This window comes from Varanus komodoensis, unplaced genomic scaffold (assembly GCF_004798865.1).
Source record: "Varanus komodoensis strain SLA01 unplaced genomic scaffold, ASM479886v1 scaffold33, whole genome shotgun sequence".
NCBI lineage: Eukaryota > Metazoa > Chordata > Lepidosauria > Squamata > Varanidae > Varanus > Varanus komodoensis.
This window is the reverse complement of record NW_025335817.1, coordinates 7,423,357-7,447,156: the sequence shown is the minus strand read 5'-3', so window position 1 is coordinate 7,447,156 and position 23,800 is coordinate 7,423,357. Positions and strand designations below refer to the sequence as shown.

The 23,800-nt window shown below is 43.6% G+C and overlaps 1 protein-coding gene across 1 annotated transcript in view; it reads left to right on the top strand.

Moving 5' to 3' along the window:
* LOC123027621 (NAD(P) transhydrogenase, mitochondrial-like) overlaps positions 1-23,800 on the top strand; it is a 61,956-nt gene that overhangs the window by 37,519 nt on the left and 637 nt on the right. Inside the window, exons 14-21 of the mRNA XM_044438594.1 lie at positions 3,789-3,984; positions 5,643-5,876; positions 9,696-9,856; positions 12,605-12,784; positions 14,477-14,636; positions 18,308-18,389; positions 20,030-20,148; positions 23,141-23,256. Coding sequence (XP_044294529.1) covers positions 3,789-3,984; positions 5,643-5,876; positions 9,696-9,856; positions 12,605-12,784; positions 14,477-14,636; positions 18,308-18,389; positions 20,030-20,148; positions 23,141-23,256 — 1,248 coding nt within the window. The remainder of the gene's footprint in view (positions 1-3,788; positions 3,985-5,642; positions 5,877-9,695; positions 9,857-12,604; positions 12,785-14,476; positions 14,637-18,307; positions 18,390-20,029; positions 20,149-23,140; positions 23,257-23,800) is intronic.

The window sequence follows — 23,800 nt, the reverse complement described above, 5'->3', positions numbered from 1 at the left end:
GTAAGCAAAGTAAAGAAGAGCATCACCAAGCCAGATGAAACAATTACCTGCAGCTTTCTGTGCTACATGTCACATCTTTGTTCCCAATTGTCTTGTTGCCTCACTCTACATTTTTGTTTATTTTTTTAGGGCTGAAATCCTATCCATGTTAAGGAAATCCTTCTACACACAGCATTCTTGAGCTAGCATGGAGCCTAAGCAGAAAGAGGATTGCATAGGATGGCACCCCTAATTTTTTGGTTGATTGGTCATTTGTTTGATGGAAGCAGATATATTCTACTTCCAAGCTGACAGTATTCAATTAGAATTTTATTTATTTATAAAATTTGTATGCCGTCCAATTACTTGCATCTCTGGACAGCTTACAGCATAAATAAATTGACAACCCAATTTTACTGTCCTTTTGGTTTAAAGATTTAGAAAGGCATTTAACTGAGAGTAAGATTATTTTGCCCCTTAAGTCTCCTGCAACTTATTTCTTATTAACATTTGAACTGCTGTCTCAACACTCATTCTTGGAGGACTGCAAGTGGACGATGTGGCAGAATGGGGGGAAACCTTGCCATTATTTCTAAAACTGGAAGCCTGCACAAGCCTTAAGATTCAGTGTTTCTCATTTACAGAAAAACCAGGACAGAAAAAAAATAATAAGGGGTCAACCTGGCCTTTAAAGTACTTTTAACAAGAACTGGAGCAAATGGGTGATCTATTTTATTGGGCTGGCTTGTGTTCAAAATGCATCATGGAAACAAAACCATCTCTGGATGGAAACCTGACTAATACTCTGGAATTTAGATCATTTAGCAATCAGTAGGTATAAAACCTTCATTTCTTTAGAAAACTGCTTTTTAGAGAGTAGCATTTTTAAATGAAATTTGATTCTTCATATTATTGTAAACATTAAAATATACTTTCATGCCTAACGGATAGGTCATGGAGTGTGACACCATTCTCTCCATCAAACAATAAACCAAAGAAAGCTGTTCAATAAAACTCTGTTCTTTTATTAAATATACAGGTGAGCCCAAAGCTTGAACAGTAGACTAGAACAGATGCTGGTAAATGTTTTTGAGATACAGAACAGCGAGTTGGCATGCCATACTGCTATTTAAAAAGTGTCTTGAACCTAGTTTAAAAAAAAACTGGTGAAAAGGGTTTAGAATCGTGCCTTAACATTATATCAACATAGATCTATAGAATGTATGTCCCTTGATCTTATTTATTTATTTCTGCATGTTAGATTTTATGGGATCCTTTTTGGCTGAAGAGTGAATAGTCTTCCTTAAAGAGGTCAGAGTGAAAGCCACAGTGACTTCTCAGTAATGACATGTGTAGTATAAAGTGGAGGTTGGGCCATCTACCCGGCTGTGCTGACTATGCCAGCAGCCGAGGGGGCCCCTTTTCCTTGTCCTTACTCCTGGGCAATGGAGCTGCTTTGGAGCTGCATCCATGAAATTTGAAATGATTTGGGTTAGTTTTCTATTCCTTCTAGCAAGAAGAAAGGTATATTACATATGTATACATATCACACATCTGACAAAGTTTGTGTTGACACACATCGAGGCTTCGGCGAATGGGGCGGCATAAAAATGTTTTAATAAATAAATAAATCGTGTCTGTTACAGGAATTGCAAGATAAAAGAAAGCTTGGTTAAATGAGGATGGAATGACAGAAGTCTGACTGGGATCTGCTTAGATGTGTATGGTTTGCAGGAGATCAGCATGGGTCTCTGCTTTACTCCAAATAGTTTAGGAATAGCAAGGAAAACTGAAAGTTTTTTTTTTTTTTTTTTAATCTGGCTAGTTTGGTCTCGTTCTCTTTGTTCCTGACCTAGGAAAATTGGAATATGATCCCACTGTCTTTTACCAGGACTTTGTATAGCTCTGCTGACCACTCTGAGTTTTATGTTAAGATTTCTGATCTACAGTAATGCACAGATGTAGATTTGTACATACAGTGTGTGGCTGATGGGGGGCATTAGGTAACTGATCCTCCCCACAGTATTTTGCACCTGTCTCTGATTAGTAGATCTAGGATGTTCTAGTGAAAAAGAGAATGCATATCACAAGCCCAAAATCTGCCTACCCAGGTTTAGATAGTTCTGATTAGGTTCTGCAGCCCAGCCTTTATGAACATTTTTTGGAGGGGGGTGAGGAGAATGGTTATTAAGTGTTACCAATTTGATAATGTAGCTTCTCTCCTAAAGGTAATGTTGAACATTTGTGAATAGAAGACAATGGCACACATTTTTCAAGCATGGGGCCAGCATCACATGTTATATATAAGTGCAGGGTCATGCAGGGATCCTGGTGTATCAAAACACTGAAGAATCAAAGAAAGAGGAAAAATCTGACAGAATGACCTCACAAAGGCTGGCATCTTTAAAATGTGTTTGAACTAGTGATCTGTTACTCTTCCACCCATAAATAGGATGGCTGAAACCTTTTAAAATAATACTTGTGTAGAAAAAACAGAATAAATCTAACAAAGATGGTTCTAGTAAGCAACTTTAATCTTGAGCTAACCAATTCTTCCTTTGTTATGCTCTTTTAGGAGGAAATGTGATAGAAAGAACCAAATCCCTTATTCTTATGCACCCTACTTTGTGTATATGTTTTTAAGGCTTTAAGCAGAAGACCCTTTAAAGGCAAAAGACAACAAAATTGTTGGGCAACAATTTAGGGCACAATAAAACATTCAGACATGTGTAAGCTATTGGAAAGGTTTGGTAAAATATATTCTGCAGTTAATATAAGCAGAATGATATAACCTGATTAAAAATGGCTCAACCCAACCCAAGCAAAACTTCACACTCATGGTGCTCCTCATCTGTTTTCTGCAGCTGGGGTCTCTCCTTCTGCACCTGAGCTACAAAGTCTTGTGTGTGACCCAAGAGAAAGGCAAATAAAATTGGTGGGAGGGGGCAATGTATCCTACTTTACAGGGAACAATCCTTTATTTGAAGGGCTGTCAGAAGACAGAACTTTTTGGAGATGTGCCCACTCCAATTCCAGTTTACAGATAAAGAAGCCTAAGAAGTCAGGAGAGCAGAGCCTTGAAGGTATCCATCCAAAGTAGATAAAGAACCTTAAGAAGTCAGGATTGAAGAAGAACCTTGAACTTGCCCATCCATGGTCAGTATCTGGGCAGCAGACTGAGATAGTGCACCTGCCTATGATCTTCTGGAGACTCCAAGAGGTTCCTCACTACGGCACGAAGGAATTAAAAAAATCTGAAATGAATTAGTAGCTATCTCTTATCTGCAGCAGCCTTTTAATTCCAGCTATGGCTCATGTTAAAAATCCAATGCTGACTGGATCCAGGAACTAAGTTGATATTCATATCACTTTCACATTGTAAACAGCTTAAGGCTGGATTGCAGATAACCTGGTTAGCCAAAACCTCTATGCACTGCTTGCCAAGCTCTCTGTCTGAGACCTGATTTTCAGAACATTTGGAGGAAACTTCTAGCTGTCACCCATTCTGTAATCCTAACACATCTTTCCTTCAGCTCTTGGCAGCTGGGCACTTTTCAGACTCAGTTTACCATCATTCCTGTCAACAACATCTGAGAGAACTCTGCCAGATCAGAGTAGGTCCACCAATGGTTTCATTTTTCAAGGAAAGGAAGGGATCAAACAAATGATCTCCCCTTCTTGGTTAATAATTAGTATCCCACATAGCCACCTTAGACAGCTCAAATTCTTATTCACCACTTGGTGTTTGGATGTAGGTACGCCAACCCCACGGATACAATTGTTATGCTTTTCTTCTTGCTTTTCTTCAGATGATGTACTTGGGCTCAGGCCTTTGCTGTGTTGGCGCCCTGGCAGGGCTGTCTAGTCAGAACACCTCACGACTTGGCAATGCTCTAGGCATGATTGGGGTTGCCGGCGGCTTAGCAGCTACACTGGGTGCTGTGAAACCATCACCAGAACTATTAGCCCAGATGTCTACAGCCATGGCCATGGGTGGCACGATGGGTAAGTCCAGTTCATTTGAGACAGATTTAAATGGGCTTTCAGTCGTTATATATTTGTGTATAAAAGGTAGCCTGGGCTTTTGTTCCTTAGCACAGGTTATGATGCATGAAGGAACTGGGTAAAGGACCTCTTTATTGACTCAGCCTGTGGAATCTCTGAATTCAAATATAACTGAACCTACAGAGAAGTCACTTCCTTACCGCTGCAACAGCATAGAAACTGGCCCTAGCTAACTATCTGGGGTGACGGCCAGAGGGCGGTGCTGCCGTTTGTGGCCGTTTGTGGCCGTTCGTGGCTGTGTGGGGCTGGGCTGGCTAGGTTGGTGGGGGGGATTTCTAATTTTGTACTGGGGCGGAAAGGGGGAGTTTTTTTTGATTGTTTTAAAGTTTTTATTGTATTTTAATCTGTTTTATGGAGTCGTCCCTGGCCATGCCGACGCTTGAGTTTCCTGGGGAGCGCGTGGGCGCCGCCATTGGGGTGGTCATGGGCAATGGGCGTCACAGCGGTGGGGGCTTAACGTGTCTGCGTAGAAGAAGGAGGGACAGTTGGCTGACACCTGTCCCTCCTTCTGGTTCTGCCCCCAGCTGGAGGGTGCCAGGTAGTCTTGTCAACCGCCCCTTCATGCCACTCGTCCACACTCCCCTCCCCTCTTCTCTGGGGGCATGCATCCCCCCCTTCCCTCTGCTGCCCGCCTTTGGAGAGCTGCATGACTGGAAGAAGTGCTTGGGAGGCCCTGCGAGAGCTTGCCCCGTCTTCAGGTGGGCGGCTGGTCTGCAGCAAGTTCCATGGCAGGAGGAGGTTGTGTAAGCAAGCAGCAGGCCCTCCTTGCTGGGATTGGGAATGGTTTGTCGCTCACCTTACTGCATAAGGCAAGGCCCTGCTGTGCTTTATGGGTTGCGCTGTCCTCTTGTTAGTGCACTGTGAAGACACATCCAGCAGTGTTCCATGGATGAACATGGCAAGGATGGAGAGGGCAAGCTTTCAAGTATGTGTCTTTGCCATTCCTTCTCGATTTTCAGGGTAACCCAGAGCAGGGCTTGAAAAATGACTGTTAGATGTCCTACTGAGCTCTTCCATCTATTTTGGTGGCATCTTTCCTTTGACAGAATCCGGAGCAGGGATGTAGAGCTTTTCGACCCGGGAGCCCAACCTAGCCATCCGAGAGTCCCAAAATCAATTACTGGAAGTAAGAATGTAGCCTCAAATATATTGGTATTTTGGCCCTATTCCTTTTGACTTTGGGTCCACCCAGCACTGGAATGTGGTCCCTGCAATTCCAAAATGCAATTCTGCCCTTAGGCTAAAAGAAATTCTGCACCCTTGGTCCAGAGACACAATGCATCTTGGTATCAAATTCTATGACTAAAGTTTACACAAGTCCATATTTCCCAGAAGGACTCATGGCTTGAGCCTTTCCCATTTTCTCAACACTCTTTAGATGCCATTGTCTTCAAAGTTCTTGTTGTGATATTTGTTTTGGAGGAGACTTAAAAGGTTACAATTTCCTATGGGTTCCTTTTGTACTTGCACAAAAAGGAGAAATAATTTAAGAAAGTAAACAGTCTTTTCTTACTTAACTGGATGTTTATACTTTTGAGTGGCTATGAAATATAATATTGCATGTTTTAATCTTGGATCTAAATCCCCTCCTTTTGCAGGTCTCACCATTGCGAAACGGATTGAAATCTCTGACCTTCCACAGCTTGTTGCTGCATTTCACAGTCTGGTTGGTTTGGCAGCAGTTCTGACATGCATTGCTGAGTACATGATTGAATATCCACACCTTGATGTTCACCCATCTGCTAATGTTCTCAAAACTGTGGCCTACTTGGGCACCTATATTGGGGGAGTGACATTCAGTGGCTCTTTAGTAGCCTATGGAAAACTGCAAGGTATGGTTCTTTATATTTAAACACACTATGTTATGGGGTACAGACTTCTGCATGGATTGTCAAAGGCTCTTAAACAATTAGGAACTCTGTTCACAATGCATTTCCATAAGGATTGGTGCCAGCCGTTAAAAAAAAAATCCTTGAAACACTTACGGCTTTGCCTGAAGACTGCCTAAGCTTGTGAACAACTGGTTGTGACATGGCAAATTAAGGACAGAGCGGATGAAATGCTCTGCTGCTACAAATGGCATTACATGGACTGTGCAGGCACAGTAATCACTTGTCCCGTTGGGGTCTCCAGAGGGGTGGCCACGAACACTGATGTGTCCACTGACAATTATCTCAGTTTCTTGTGGGCTCTGCACCTCTCCTGATTTTTATTTCTTTCTTGACATTTAGTTTGGCTACCAGGTTTTTAACCTGGAAGATGGCATGTTGCAAAGTGAACTGCTGCCTATAAGTACCATCTTTATTTCACTTCAAAAGATTAGTATTGTGGCTTGGAGCTCAGTTACCACCTCTGCCTTGTCCTGAAGTTCTTGGGTCCTTATGTTCCTTTCCTTTATTCTCACCAGCTGCCCTTCTGAGAGGAATGTTTTGTAACTGGGTAACCATTTTCTATAATGCCCAAAATGATTCAGAGGTGCCCACCAACACCATAAGGTTTGGGATCCTTGCCATATGGTGTAGTGGGCAGAGTGTTAGTCTAGGAAAACTGGGTTCAAAGCCCTCAAAAATCATGAAGATAGCTGAGTGATACTGATCCAATTGTTATCTCAGCTTAAATTGTCAGGATTAAATTGTGACACAAGTTAGTCTTCTTCTGTATATCCATCCTTCTAGGCTAATAGTATCAGTTTTGCCTGCCCAGAAGTAGATTCCGTCTGTGGTTAACAAATCCTGCACTTCCTTTGCAGTTATCCGATCATCTTATAGGATGACTTGATGGGTATGGATTCTTTATGGAGCAAAGCTATTCCTGACAAATTTCCCTGTATTTTATAAGAAGGGTCTTGGAGACACATTGAATTTTACATGGCTGCAATACCACATATTGCACAAAAGGCATATAATTTAGCAAGTTAAACATGGGACCAATTATGACTGCTCTCATCCCTTCCCCGTGCTTCAAGATACCTGCCTCCTTATGTTCCGGAGAGAGAATGAGAGAGAGAGAGACGGGGAGAGCATGTGTTGACCCACCCATCTGTTTATCCATCACCCTATTTGTTTAATCAAAACCACTTTTAAACCAGTTGCAAAACTGCTCCGGGGGATAGGAAGCTTCTTGCTTGACATTATAAGCACCCGCTGATTCATTCTGTCCACAGCCAATTTTTGCTACAAGCATTAAGCCCTTGTTTCACCTTTACATTTGTCAGCACTTCTTTCAGTCACATTCCTCCAACCCTACTACTGAGCACAACTCCAACAACAACATAAATTCTCCTAGTAACCATCGAGAACCACTTTTCTTCATTACAAATGTCTCCTTTAGGCTCTTACGTACTGGAAAACCAATGGCATTCTTTCCCCGTCCCTTTCTCAGCCAACTCATTTCAACATTTCTCCACCTCGTGTTGTCTAATAGCTTTGGCTTCTCCTTTGAATTTTCCCAAATTTGCCCATCCCCTCCTTAAAATGCAGTGACCAAATTGTAGCTGGAGGCAAGGCCTCCCAGATTTATAGCAACAAGGGATTGACACTTCTTGTGCCTTTGGATGCGGAGGCTCCCTGCCAAAGCACCCCACAAGGACAGTTTTGTGTGTTTCTTTTATGCTGTCCATGTTCATCAGCTTGCAACACAGTCCAAGTCCTGGATTTTATTCATTTCTTTTTCACTTCTAAATACCAAGGGGTGAGGGGCTGAAGCAAGGCTAAGTATGAAATTAGTTCCATCTATCAATCCAAGAGGAAAACAGAGGGAAGTCTGTATAATAGCCTGGTTTCTCATAGCAAGGATCAGTCCTCCCCTGTCCCACTGTTATGTGAAGGCAAGACTGGCACATCATACCAAAGGTGGGCAAGACGTGCTGGCCTCGGGGCCACATGCAGCCCTTGGGGACTTCTCAGCAGCCTGCAATGGGTGTCCACACTCCCAGTTTCCCTTCTGCAAGCTGGCTGCCTGGCTCTGGAGTGGGATGACTGGTTTCCGGGTGCCTTTTGCACTCCCCACTCCTTCCATGCTACCCCAGCTCATGACTACTTTTTCTCAGCCCCAGTCAGCTGGGTGTTGGGGAAAGAGGATTGATGGGGAGGAATGAACCTTCCTGTGTGCCTCCTTCCCCACACAATTGTGCACTGCCCCACCTGTTGCCCAGGTGTGCAAGAGCTTGCAGCATTTCAGATATTGTGATTACCACAATGGGAACATGCTGCAGGGAGTGTGAGGTTTCTGTCCTCTGCTTACTTGTTTTCTCCTCTTGCATGGCCAATCTGGGAAGGTTTTGTTTCTAGTTTTAGCTAGCTGAAATGTGTTGTGCATTTAGTGTGACCCTCTTTAACTAACACTAACCATGGCTACTTTGAAACCCTAGTTACTGAAGCTGGCTTAGATAAACTAATCATAATAGTGTTAATTTGAGTTCCTGATTCAGATGACACAGGAAGCTGTAGGTAACTGAATGGAGGAAAGAATGCTTCCAAACTCTCTCCCCCATGTGCAGAAGGAGGAGCCCAAGAGCCTGCAGTTCATTGAAGCTTGTTTTTGCAACAAACCACGGTTTGTACTGACATCCAAATCCAGCCGCTGTGGTAGGGCCAACAATTCAATTTCAGAGACAGTCTTGGGGAGTAGCTTTTCAGTGCTTGGTGGGAGCCAGGCCACATGCCTCCAATACCAACAAAACCCTTGGGAGAGGTGATTTAATTTTTTTGGAATGAGGAAAGAAAGAGGCAAAAGCAGGAAACTGCCAAACAACTGGTCTTTGAGGGGAAATGGGTGGGGCCAGCAGAAGGAAGGACCACAGAGGGCTAGATGGAGACCCTGGGGCAGCTGGATTTGCTCTGGAGGCCTCAGGTCCTCCACTGCTGTTGTAGTTCCTCATCCCCTGGCTATGTCTGCATGTTTTTACTTCTCAATGACATGTCTGGCACTGCTTTAAATGAAGGGTTTCTTCTTTAGGTGATAATCAGGTGATCTGATTATCTCATAGCAAAATATCTGCAGATCAGAATGCATAGCTTGGCAGCCACAGCCTTAAAAAAAGGCTCCAGACTGGCTTTCTGAATATGTGCCTTGGTGTTTGCGCATATGCATTTGCCTGCATGTTCTTTAAGGGACAAAATGCATCTATTCCACCAAATTACAGTTTTAGTTTTTAAGGGAGCAAACTGAGGAACAGCATGTTTAACAACTAATTCTAACAAAAACATGTAACAAGGCATCTCCCAAAGACCGAAAATAAGAATGAGGAATTGCCAGCAAATGGAGACTGCCCATAGTTAATGAGGACAGTCTGAATTTGTATTAACATGCTGGTATCTAGGAAGCTCCAGCTATGTTGAAGTTTGTAAATAAACAAATGATTCAACACAGGACATGGGAGGAGTGTCTTTGGCAAAGGGAAAGGGCTTGGATTGCCAGCTGTTGAATCAGAGAATGGGCATATAGGAAGCTGGCATGGAAAGAAGCCAGACCTTGGTCCAGCTAGTCCAGTATTGCCATAGATGCTGGCTGGCAGCTGCTCTCCGGGGTTTTAGGTGGGGGTTTTTCCAACCCTACCTGGAAATTGCTAACTGAAATTTTCTTGGCTTGTTTATTTAGCATTTCAGTTATCCACACAGCAAAACATAAACTGTTTATTGTTGATGCTTCAGGTATATTAAACTCCGCTCCACTCCTTCTGCCTGGTCGGCATTACTTGAACGCTGGATTGTTGGCAGCTTCAGCAGGGGGCATGATTCCTTTCATGTTTGACCCCAGCTATACCACTGGCATGGCCTGTCTTCTCGGGGTTTCAGGACTTTCATCCATCATGGTATGTAATAGAGATGGAATCTTTGGACTTAGAAAACGAATCCCCAGAGCTCTGGATGGGCAGATCTGGAACCAGAGCTAAGAGCAGAACCAGAACGAACAAAAGAACCGGTGTGGTATAGTAATTAAGAGCATGGGACTGGGACTTGGGCGATCCGGGTTCCAGTCCCAACTCAGCCATGGAGCCAGGTGGGTGACTTTGGGCCAGTCACAGACTCTCAGCCTAATCCACTTCATCAGGTGGTTCTTGTGTGGATAAAATGCAGAGGAAGAGGACTGCATAAGCTGCTCTGGGTTCCTTGCAAGAGGTAAAACGGGCAGGATATAAATGCAATGTCATTATCGTCATTACACAAAGTCTTGGGCCTAACCAGACCAAACCACGCAGAAGGTCAGTGAGTGGGATCAGTCACAGAAGACGTTTGGTATTTCAGGTCACCCTGAAATTGCCTGACTTTTCAGACCGCAGTAACATTTATCTTTCCAGAACGTGGTTGGGCTGGTTGGTGGAGTGCACTCTTGGAATGTCAGCCACTATTGGCATGAAAAGCCACCTTGTCAGTCTGCCAGACCAAAAGGATGGGTATAAATTTAGTAAATAAATAAATAGAAACACAGTCTGTGCTGCTGAGCCCAAACAAGATAATTTGGGATATACAATTGCGGCTGCCTTGGTGTCAGACCCTGAAAGAAAGAAAAGGCCCCAGTTGGGTTGCTTGTGTGTGCGGGGCCTAGTAACTCATACTGCTTTACCTATTGTATAAGAAACACAGAAAAGGTAGTCCTACCTACTTGGAATTTCGAACAGTGTAGCACAAAAACATCTCCTAGGAACATTGTCATCTGCTGAACAATGGCAAGAACAGCTGTGGGTGGAGTGGGTAGAACGGGCGCCGTTCCAAGGACTCTGCAGAACTCACTTCAGAATATGTGTGCAACTTTATGGAAATTCCTTAACGAAGCGAGTGGGCCCTTCACAAGATCCCACAAACCATGTAAGCAACCCCTTTCCAACCTCTTTCTCATAGTGGGCAGCACAGTAAAATAAGCTACTGGTTTTGTCTGTCAGATGTCCGCATGTTAGAATCCAGAGAGGGAGAAAGTGAGAGCTTGTCCTTTGAAAGGGTGTCGGGAGCACCTGGTGCAACACCAAGTCTCCAAGATGCCCAAGATGAAATTGATTCTTGGCATAAATAAGACTTATTTGTACTCAGAAACATTGGGTGTCGCCTATTGAAAGTTCCTGCTGCACCATTATTAATACTTAAAAAATAATTTTCTAATTTTCTAGGCTAGGTTCTACACAGGACACCCAAGTAACCCAGTATGAGCAGGTATGGCAGACCACAGGGCCTGCCTGGGTCAGATCAAGGGGGAAGTGCCAGAAGGCAGGTGGCTTGAATCAAGAACTGGTCCCACAATTATAAAGAACCCAAGTGCTTTATATTTCCAGTTTGTGTGCATCTCGTAATTGTGAATGTGCACAGAACAGAAGGCCCTTCTCAGTAGCTGCTTCTGGGGTCAATCCATGTCGCTTTCCTTCCACCAACAAGCAAAGGCTTCTTCGATTTAGGCAGTCCTTTGGCCTATACATGGGTCTGTTGCTGATGAATAGGATTTTAATTGGTTGGTGCTATGTATTTCTTTTATTGCGGTGTTTGTTACTGATTTGCTTTCATGGTACATTTTAATTTAGATATTTTGTTTTTAATCCAGAATGTATTTTTGGCTGTTTAATAAATAAAGTACTTGTATATCTGCTTGTTCAAAGCAGCTCAAAGAGGCATACGCTGGGGCTGGATCCTTGTATGGACCGAATCCTATCCTTGGCACATCCATTTAAAATGAATTAAGAGAGCTAGGAAAGTTAAGAGGGCTGTAAAAGCTTCCAATAAAGCTGCTCCCAAGATGGGTTGACTCATATTAGGGTTGCTACTTATATGTTGCTAAAAAAGAGAAATTGCAGGATCCCCCTCCCCCCCCCAAAAAAAGACAAGAAAGGACATCAATTTATGTAACATTTGCACATGCACACAAAATTTAAAATATTAGAATAACTTATTTAAATCAGCATATTTTAAATAGAAACATGTTGTATCTCCCCATAGACTGTGACCCAAGAACCAGTGCATCTGCTTGCTAGGCTGTCCAGGTGATGCACTGTTGATGGTCAACTTCCAGGCCTCCCCTTTCTCTCTGTGTCAATTGGTTTGAACTATTGCATCGGCAGGTTCACCATACGGAGCTACGGTCTCCACACTACCCTTACTGGTCCTTCTGTCTATTAACATGAACTTGGTTTCTAGTCTGCTTGTGCACAGCCTGAGAAATGTACTGATATTACTTGAAGTCGAGACTGTCTCTCTGCACTCCTTTTTCCATGTCTGTACTTAATGGCAGGGCTGGGCCCAGACATTTTGTGAGCTGAGGCAGAAATTAAAATGGTGCCAACTTCCGTTCCAATGCAGAAGCCATCACTGTTAATGGGACAGTGTTGTCCACCACACCGAAGGAAAGCAAGCTAGCTTAGGAGGTGCGGGATGAGCTGCGTAGCAGCCGCAGCTGGGTCCTCCAGGACCTCACTGCTGCCCACCCTCCAGCATCTGTCACCTGGGGTAGCTGCATCTCTCTGCCTCATGGTAGGGCTAGCCTGTGCTTCTGAATTAATGAAAGTCTTCACAATAGCGATGTTATTTAGTTGAACATACAGTTGATTTTCCTTTCCTTCTGCGGCACATACAAATGGCAGGGAGTAACCCTGACAGCAGCTATCGGCGGAGCAGATATGCCTGTAGTGATCACCGTGCTCAACAGTTACTCTGGATGGGCACTGTGTGCAGAAGGGTTTCTTCTTGACAACAATCTGATGACCATTGTTGGAGCTTTGATTGGTTCTTCTGGAGCTATCCTATCTTACATCATGTGTGTGGTAAGTGAAGCCTCTGTGCATTCTGGCTTATAAGCTTTCAATCTTTTCGTTAAGCAAGGGCTATTATTTCTTCCATGGATCATATTTAATGACTCAGAAGTAGCCAGGTTGCAGGGAGATGAGGAGACACACCTGGTAGAACAGCTTTCCCTAAACTAGGTCCCTTCAGGTGTTTTGGACAACCTGTATTGGCCCAAGGAAGAAACAATAACCCTAGTTTAATGAACAAAATGTTGTCTGTTTATGGATGATGGGAGCTGCAATCCAAAACATTGGGCAGGGGAGACCCAGGTTGGGTAAGGCTACACTGCAAAGTCAATGTGTTCTAAGGAAAGAGTACTGGATATTTATGGTGTATTTTTTGTGGCTTGTGTACTTTTGGGTTGTTGTGTTTGTGTGTCATGGGCCAGGGTTCCTCCCTTCACACGTTCAAAGCCACAGACCTTTCTTGCAAAAATGTTCTTTATTGACCAAAGCTTCTCCATACTACAAATATCCAGACTGAATCTCTGAGCATGCACAGAGCAGTCCGTTGAACTCAGTCTAGTATTCACCTCCAAGAACTTTCCTTATGAGCATGCCTGATCCCCATCCTTTCAGGAGGGGCCTTCTGAAAACAAGCTTGCCTCTTCTCTGTGCCCTGGTCCTCTAGTTCGGCCACATCACAGGATTGAGAGCCATACCTGCCCCGTCTATCCCTGAGAAAGTCCCCTGTTCCAAGTTCCTTCCCACGAACTGTACAGCTTGGTTATTTCCAGGGGCTGCCTGCACTCCTGGGGAGTCTGGCTTTGAGATGAGTGTCTCCACTTCTCTCATCTCAGTGTCTGGAACTGGCCCACATTCCTGCTCTTCCTCTTCCTCCTCTGAAGTCCATCCAGCAGGCCTTGAGAATGTGCGCCAAGAGCAGCTATCTTTCCCACCCGCAACAGTGTGCACACGCATCTGTGTGCGCCATATCTTTCTTGTAAATCAGTACTGGTTCTCCCAAAGGACATACCTATGAGCCTGGTTCCCAGCTACCTGAAAAATCTCAAATGTCTATCTCCTTTGCGGGTTCTGTTGCATCTGGCAAACTGTTCCTCCCCTGCCATCACACACATATGCCCACATCTCTCTCCTTCCCAGCTTTCGGGAGGGTTGAATGACAAGCGGCCTGTGGGACAGATGCAGCGCTTTGGACTTTCCTACACTTTCAGCCCTGCTGCCAACAGCACCGTTGCCAAGATGAAAAAATCTGGTGGCACGAGAGAACTGGGAGGAGAAAGACCCTCCTTTTAAAAGCAGAAAATTGTGGTGTTGCAAAGGCAGTAAAGTGGCACTATTTTAGAGCCAGTCCCCGAGCAGGCACAGTTCCTGCTGAGGGCAATGGAGCCTCATAACCCCTGAAAGGGGCCAATCCTTGCTGTAGCATGTCAACCATCTATCAGTTGTGTTACAGGAAGAACTTTAGCTATGAGCTATGCAGGCTGTGTGGAGATGTGAAGTTGAAAATGGTTTGTTTTCTTTATCCATGTGTTAAGATTGCACACGCAAAGCAGAATTAAGAATTAGACCCACAGGAGGATTGTAAATTGGTTTGAATTTACTGTGGCCAGGCATTACATCTGCATGGAGTAACAGGGTTAAAGTTGTTCTCTTGGCTCACTAGTAAGCCGTTGACCTCTTGTTAATAGATGTTTTGTGGTTGGCTAGGCCATGAATCGATCGTTGCCAAATGTCATTTTGGGTGGATATGGTACAACCTCTACAGCTGGAGGAAAGCCCATGGAAATAGTTGGGACACACACTGAAATTGGGATTGATCAAACAGTTGAACTGATAAAAGAAGCTAACTCCATTATCATTACACCTGGTAAGAGCTGCATCACAATTTATTAAAATGTTTAAGAATCAAGCATATGGCCTAAGAAAACATTATTGACCATGTTATTCTATTCTATATTGTGTTATTCAGCATGATATGTATTACAGTTCACATAATGTCTTCGAATGAACAAATGTTTCACTCTGTGGAGTTCAAAGTAATTCTGTAGTTATTAAAGCATATGCCTTTAGGGAGCAATCCTATGGCCTTGAAATATTATCTGATGGGCCATAGACTACCGGAGTTATTAAAGAACTGCTCCAGCCACCTACACACTTGGAAAATCAACCTCAGAGAGGCTGAAAGGGAATATTCCAATGGGTGGGCAGTGGACAAGAGCAGAGAGTCCAAGACATGGCATATCCTGAGTCTGGTAGCCTCTTTTTTCCCTCTTCAAACCACTACTCTGGATGGTATAAAAAGATGGAGGCTCATCTAGCAAAATATGCAGGGTAGGATGACAGGGAGCTGGTGCTCACCTTCTCAGGTCCTCTTGTCCTACACTGGATAATTGATAGGACTGAGTCCTTAGTCATATTGGATAAAGAGAATCTGGAAGAAGGTTCCTGAGTAGTTTGCAGCCCATTGATCTCCATGGGTTTTATCAATACACATTTCAGAGAGAAGGCTTGGCTACTCTGGGGTGCTTCAGCTGACGTCAGAGAAGATGGTTGTACATGTTTATGGGGAAAGCTGAGGATCAAATTGCATGAGCATGCTGTGATAAATATTTTGACCTGGAATACGCTACATATTTTCTGTGTGCCTCAGAACTGTTCAGAATATTATACACAGAGAGAGCAGGGGATTATATTTATTAAATGTATATGCTGCCCCATAGTCCAAAGGGCTCTCTGGGCAGTTTACAGCAACAGCAAGAACTTAGTGGTCTGGTAGGGATATATGGAGTTTATATGAAGCTTGAAGGACCTCCATATGTAAGTGTATATATATATACACACACACACACACACACACACACACACACTTACATGAAAGGGTATGTAAGTACAAGGGGTCTTCAAAAAGTTTCCGTGCTTTTATAGTTTATAAATATATTTTATATATTTTTTGCTGGCAGCATTAAAAAGTTGGTATGATGCTGGAAAAATGCATCGCAAAGGAAGGTGACTATGTAGAAAAGTGATGTAATTTGTTTTTGAAATTCTTAATAAATAGAGTTTTAAATAGTATGGAAACCTTTTGAAGAACCCTTGTATATATATATATATATACTGATATGAAGCATGAAGGACCTCCATTGAAGATCATAGTGGTCTGGCAGGGATATATAGAATTTATATGATGTTTTCCACAGGAAACTTCATTTCATATAGCAGAAGAAGGGAAGGAGATAGGGAGAGAGTTGGGAAACTGCAGGGAAGTTGCAGGGTTCTCTTACTGCCAGGTGTAGATGCTTCTGAAGCAAACCAGAGCTGAGTTTCAGGTCTTTCACTGATGCAGGAAGGAGGGAGGAAAGAAACAGGACGTGGATTTGGAAAAACTTTGCTCTACCAAGTCCAAAATCAGCATGCCCTTTGGCTCCTGTTTGTCCGTGCTGATGTGGGCAGAACCTGAAGGGTATGAATGATGACTGGAAAATCTGTAAATAGCAGCTGTGGGACAGCTGACTTAATTCTCTTACTTCTCTGCACATTCTGTTTAGCATCCTGCAGAGCTCGTTAAATTTAAATAAACTCAGAAATTTTCAGTGGTAGTTCACCCCTAGTTATTATAAGGCTGGGGACACAGACCTGAACAAAAGCAAAACAGCTCCTAAGCATTTGATGCTATTTCTCAATGTGTTGTCAATTTCTCAGTTACCTTAAGTGAGTGCAAGATACGTCATGGGGCTTCCTCCCCTCTCCTGATTCTTTTTTCTGCGAAACCAGAACAGCACATTATATTGGATGAGACTGAGTCCATAGCCAAAAAGGAAAGAAACAAAAAATCTACTCATGGCAGAGGCAGGGGAAATGTTCCTTAAGGTGCTGGGTGCAAAGAATTGTTTCGTAAGAGTGTCCGATTAAACCAGCTGGTCTTGGCAAAACAGCTTCAGCCTGAATACTTTTGCAGGCCCTCTTTTTAAATTGGCCATGAGGGGCCAATGTATCCTTTGCGTTATCTAGTCCTCTGACTTGGGCAGTTTATTGTTTTACTTGAAAAGGAGGGACAACACGGGCAGAGACATTGGTATGTTGAAGTTCATTATCTCCTCCAAATTTATGCTTTGGGGGCAGGTGGGCCTCGGGGCAGCAAATTTAATTTTTCAGGGATACTTTTTCAGGCATGAATGGAAAATTAATGTTGCATACTTACAGTGCTCGAATAGCTCCTCTTGGGTATGATATCTAAATTCCTCTCCTTTAGGGATTGGAGAAGCATATGCAATGAGACCCTGGAAAGGAGCTTAATCTGGAACTTAAGAGCGATTTCTCTCTGGTTCTTCCCTACCAGCACTGGGTGTTCTTAGCAATGGCTTGTATTGGTTCTTTATGCTTTTTTATCTGCACCCAAATGTCTATCTTCATTCCCTTATTGTGGCTCACAGTCTATAGTGGCAATTATTATACACTCTGGTAAACTTTTTGCTTGTCTGTTGGCAACTCACTTTAATGCGATCGGTGACAATCCATTTCCATGTGACCATATGGAGTGACTTCCCTCTCCAGGTGTGTTGGATTACAGCTCCTGGAATCCTCCAGGATCAGAGCTTTACAGAGTATGGTTCTTGGCCGATTTTCATCATGCTGCTTGGTCATCATTTTTGGCCCCATTCAGAGTGCTGATATTAATCTTTAAAGTCCCACCTGGCTTTGGGCCAGGTTACCTGAAAGAGCATCTAGCAGATACCTTCCTGGATCCTATCATGGCTCCTTATCTGTGAATCCTCCATAAGATGAGGTGAACTAGACAGATGGCTACAAGAAAGGGGACCTTCTAGGAGGGACGTTGTGTTCTCGTTCTGGAATGTCCTTCCCAGAAGGCTTGCCTGGCACTTACATCATGGTCTTTTGGGCACCAGGTTGAGAACTTTTTCTTTCCTCAGGCTTAAAAAAAACCCCTTTAGCCTTTCAGTTTTAAACTGCGTCAATGCTTTGCATGCTGTGGACAACTGTATTTGGTTTTATCTCTGGCTGTTATCATTTGGTTTAGATTTACATTATACTTACTATAAATGCGTATTTTGTGATTTTAACCTCTACTTGTGAACCACCTGAAGAGTTTTTGCTATTGGGCAGTATGGAAATGTCATGATGGAACTAAACTAAAGTAGCTTTGCCCAAAGACAATCCAAACTTAAAGTTACTAAAGGGGAGAGTATATATTTAATTCTTCCACCATACAGCACAACTGCACAGCATGTTTCAGCCTATCATTGCTGGAGCACCTCCACTTTGAGAAACGGTTATGACGTCTGGATTAAAATTTATACTGGGTGAGAAATGGTTACAACCACTGCCTATTGCAGAGGACAAACAGGAAGAGGAAGGTAAGGGGAAAGGAGAAAGGAACCAGTCAGTTGACAGGACAGTAAGGGGAATGAGGAGCCAGGTAGCTGCTGATGGGATGCATGTACTGTACCGGAAGTGTGTGGAGAGGCCCTGCCATCCCACAAGCATGGGCTCCAGCACTGATGTTGTCTTGCATTGTTGCAGGTTGGGGTCTCTGTGCAGCCAAGGCTCAGTATCCCATTGCAGACATGGCGAAAATGCTTAATGAACGAGGAAAGAAAGTCAGGCAAGTGCAACCAAACAGGCCGATGGAAACAGACTGCAGCATGCTGGGAAAGGCAGCTCTAGTCCCAGGAGACCGGCTGTGCTTCTGGTCCTCACAGCCACTTACTGGGAAGGAACTGTGGCCCTTCCTCATCCCTGTTCTGGAGTGAGAGTTTTCTCGAAACAGACAAAAATATTGCTTAACCAGTTGGTTCTACCTAATCTCAGCACGTATGAGTACATAATGAGTTGGATCCAAGAGCTCCCTCCCCCACCAATGGAAAGTCCCTTCACCCAATTTTTGAGGATCCCTACCCTCTCTCTCCCCTGCCTCTCTCTCTCACACACACAGAGGGAGAGGGAGAGAGAGCTCCCCTCCCCATTCAACAGAATTTCCTGACTCCATGTGGCATTTGCAGGTAGCTGAGAAGGCTGCTGTGGAAAGGAACTAATAGGAAATTGTATTTGTGCCCTGTTAATTGATCCCACTTAAATTTAGACCCAGCTTAAGGTCTTCATCCTTAAGTTTTGAGAATTGAGTGGTATTTGAGTGCATCTTTGGTATATATTTCCTGGCACATAGAAACATGGAAAGCTACTGAGTCAAACTATTGGTCCATCTAGCCTTGTATTTTCAACACTGAATGGCAGCAACAGCCTTCCAGCCCTCCCTGGAAAAGCTGGGGGTTGAACCCGGGACACGTAGTTACCACCTTTTATATCAGTACAAGCTCTGCTATCCAAACAGCTGCAACACAGGCAAAACTCAGCAAATGAAAGCTCTCCTGCTCCCTAAAGGTATGTGCTGGGGAAAGATGCACCCAAGAATTCCTGCATGCCATGCAGCTATTAAAGCTATGGCGCCTCTGCCCCTTAAAACAGCGACTTGCCTTGCAGATTTTCATCTGTGCATTGTATTTTGTTCTGCGCCCAAACTCCTGGCAGAACAAAGAGTATCATGCTCCTTTTGTTTCGCAGGCCACCAAGAATCTGGATTTTTCTTTCTCTTGTAACATGGCCATTCCCTGCTGTCTTGTGATGACAATATTTATTGCAAGTTGCGACAAACATTAAGGGAGGTTGGTTTGAAGAATGCTGTGATACTCAGGGGGCCTCCTTAAGATTTCACTTGGGAGGTGGCCTTCTGTATTATTTTAGCCACATTCTTCCTCCTTCGGGGGAATGGGGGAGGTTCCACCTCAGAGCATCAGTAGCCGAGGATGTATCTGCGAGAGCCAATTAATACAATGATCTAGGACCAAACTAGTTATGATGATCATTTTTTCATAAGTAAATAGCAGCTGGAAGGGAGGTAGTCTAGACTGACACCACAGGGAAGGGGTTCGGGTTTTTGTCCCCACTGCGGTTGCGATCAGGATCCACCCACCTAACTCGCAGGGTTGTTAATAAGGGAACAACTCCTGCCACCTGTTCCAAGTTGCAAATGATGCAGGCCCATTTAAATGCCCCTCGTGATCGCAGGCTGCCCTTGCCGCACGCATGCACACAGAGTTATTGCAACTGGTTCAGTCAGGATGGAGAGGCATGTTAGAACTGGCCTGCGTCCACGTGCGAAGCATTGCTGACATTTATCAGTTCTCTTTTATTAGTTCAGCATGTCTTAGATGCAAAACAGCCATTCTTTTCTCTCTCGGTTTCCAGGTTTGGTATCCATCCAGTTGCAGGCCGCATGCCAGGGCAGCTGAATGTTCTGTTGGCAGAAGCCGGTGTGCCATATGACATTGTGCTGGAAATGGACGAGATAAATGAAGATTTCCCAGGTAAAGAATGAGGGAGGTGGAAAACACACACCCTTGGCTATTCCTTTGGTCAGACCATCCTGCAAATGTTAGTGTTGTTGTCTGCTTTTGCAGCCAGGGCAGAGAATATGAATTTATCTCAACTGGTATTTTGGAACTGAATCGGTTTGATCCAGTTATGGTTTAATGTAAGACCCATCTGTTTCAATGGGTCTAGGGTTAGCACTGAGTACAACTAATGGTGCTTCAAGGTGCAGACTTAAGAGCTGATAAGAGCAAAGTTTCATGTAGCTCAAAGGAAATGCAACTTGTAAATCTGATATTAAATTAGTGAACAACTCGACAGTTGCTCTGGAGGGCACAACAGCAGATGAACTGTGCTCCCCTTTGCCGAGGCTCTGAATGGCTCCGAGGTCCCACGCCACTTGCAGGAGTGCCCTGGAATTGCCCCACTCTTACCTTTGCATTCCGCTTGTTCGTATCTTCACCCTCCGCCCTCCACGCCAGTGCTGCTTCTTCCCGGTTCTCTGCATGTCAGGCAGGCCAGCAGAAATGATGAGGAAGAAGTGGAGAGTTGTAGCAGAGAATGACAATGGTGGCAAGAAGGTTGATTCACTGAGGGTGCCTTGCCCAGAGACTTTCAGAAACCTCAACTGGCACTGCTGGGAAAGTCAGCAGTGGCACGGGAGCAAACAACATCTGACAAAATTGTTCATGTTTACAAGCATTTCCAGCGCAGCATGAGACTGCAATAGGGATGAACAACTCTGTCAGCTCCAGTTTCGAGTTCTTTCAGTATTAAATGTGTCTCATCCTGAGTACTGAACATTTTTTAAGTTTTTGTGAAAATTCATAAGCATATTCATGCACATTTATTACATACATGCATTTTTGCCCATCAGAGACAATTTTGGCAAGGATTTCTGGAATATAATGCGTTTTGCTATGCATTGTCAGTTGAAAAATTCCATAGTTCACATTTCATAGTTGAAAAATTCATAGTTCACATTTTGAAGGATCACTGACTTTTGGTTTGCAGAGTGGTTCTGAAGTAAAAATTAGCTAAATTCACATGAAAACGCAAACTGAAATAGTTTTTCCTTAGTTCCTAGACGGTACCGGTAGCTCCTAAGGCCCATTGTCAATGTATTGAATCTGGCATTACTGAAAGATTATGGACAAGTGATTCCACTTAGCTTCTCTAAGGAAAGTCCATTCCAGCAGTTCTGGACTGCTGCCATCAGCTCAGAACTGCAATCTGCCCTAGCCTGCATGGCTCTGCTGCGCTGCCTTCATCCCCCCATCCTCCTCTGCTTGCTCCTAGTAGTTTCATGCAAGCTACCCAGGTAACTGATCCCGTTTATGCCTGTTTGACCACAGTTGTCTTCTTCCACAAGGAGCAGACCATCTGGACCAGTTGCACACCTGGCACTATGCATTCCAGATGTGCTACTGCTGGTACATACTTTTTCGGTGGCTTTGGGCCACATCCTAAACCTCATAATTAAAGATCTGTATGACTCTGGAAAGCAGTTTTGCTCTGTAGCATACTTTCTCGGCTAGCTTCAAAGGTGGTCTGCTTTCCCAGACTTTTTATCAGAGGGCAAGTACTTTGATGTCTCTTTGGGAGGTCAGGTTTTATAGCTGAATGATAAAAGGATGATGTTGCTGGACCAGAATTAAATGATCAATCTTATATCACATCTATGAATCAGCAGCTTACAGTTGTCAGACTGATATTCCAGTATGAAATCTGCCTAAGCAATGAGACAAGCAACATTTCTGGTGTGCAGACTAGAATGCAAAGGGTGATGGCTGAAAAGGCATTTAAACATATTAAATTGTCTAAAATTCAGTGTTTTGAAAGAAAAAAACCTATCTTTTTTCCTTTGAATCCCTTCAAGGAGTTCTTTGATTTTTTTCCCGCACAGAAAATGACCTCACACATTTACACACCCCATCCCTGTTTGTCAAAGGTTTGATGCTTCTATACTTTGTATCATCAAACAAGAGGCTGTTTTTGACCAATCATAATAGATGGAAATAATCTTAGGAGCAGTTGCAAACATCAGTGAACATAGTTATAATTGCTTTATTTATTTTATGTATTTGTTATATTTATTATATTTATGTCCTGGCTTTTTTCGTGCAAGCAACCCATACCCGCTTATGTGATTCCCCCCTTCATTCTATCCTCACAACACCCTTGCGAGACAGGTTAGGCTGAGTGGCAACGTCTGGCCCAAAGTTACCCAATTAGTTTTCATGACCAGATAGGGACTAGAGCCTGGATCTCCCAACTCTCACGCCACTGTCCAGCTGCAGCATACTGCCTCTCATAGCTGAGGCATTCTGTTTGTTTCGGCAGTTTTTAAATGGCCATCCTATTGCTGGACGAGGACTGGAGAGACTCTGATTTAAAATACTCACTTGGACTTAAAACTCATTGGATGACCTTGGCCCAGTCAGCACTCTTAGCTTAGTCTAACTTACATGTTTGTCCTGATGTCAACATGGTGTGGGCCATGATGCCTTCAACTTCTTTAGAAACATGGGGCAGTGGTGCCATAAATACAAACAATAAACATCAGGCAGCAGTGCTAGTTTGTTCGCTCATTTCTTGGATGAGTTGTCATCTTTGTGTGAGTAGGTGATATTCCACTGTCAGTTTGGGGAGTCAGGAATGCCAGTTCAACACATGGGTCAGCTTGTAGAGCCCTTCCTTTGGGAGCCCTCACCAATAGAGGTGTTATTTAAGCATTTGTGCCGAAGAAATGCACCCTAAGCAACGTAGAACCCCAACAAACATGGCCTCCATGGCTGCAGAGTTTCCCTATATTTCCCCAACCCTTCTTCATGGCCCAGCAAATGGTTTTGTTGATTTATCTGGTTGGATGCTGAAACCCACTCCATGGGACAGAGAAATTATTTGCAGCTACAATTCTTGAGAAATAGCAGTGGCTTTTCAAATCCCAAAGTGTTGTTTTGCAATGAGTTTTCCTTTCATTCTCAGACACAGACCTAACTTTGGTCATTGGTGCCAATGACACTGTGAATTCTGCAGCCCAGGAAGATCCAAACTCAATTATAGCAGGCATGCCTGTGTTGGAGGTCTGGAAATCTAAGCAAGTAAGTAATCAGAAGAGACTGATGGTGTTTTGCTCAGTCTGTGACTGTAAGATTCTCTCCACATCAGAACAACCAATAGCTAGCCTGAAATACAAGTGGGGTTGAGGACTTCTTCCAGACCCTACTCAAAAGCTACATACTTAATTGCAGTGAGGGCAGTTTCAGTGGCATCAGTTGAGAAGCCAGTTAAATCCCTTGATGGCCATACAGTGATCCTGTTCTAGCAAACAAATGGGCAAAGGACAAAACAGAAAGAAGTTATCTTTTGATGACTGGAAACGTGTGATCAGGAAAGCTTGAGCTCATTTACATCCTCTGAATTCTATTCCCAGATTAGTTCTGATTTATATCCATAACATATTGCAAACTTTGCTTTTTTCCTGTTGGCATGAGCATTCATTTTTCTGCATGGCCTTCTCCGGGAGGTACTATTTTTCTATGTGCAAGAGATCATGTGTGGGCAGTGCAGTCTTCCGTCAGTAGCCTATAGTGCTATATCCTTGCAATGTTTTGAGTGGAAGAAGCATAGTTTAAAAGAGAGATT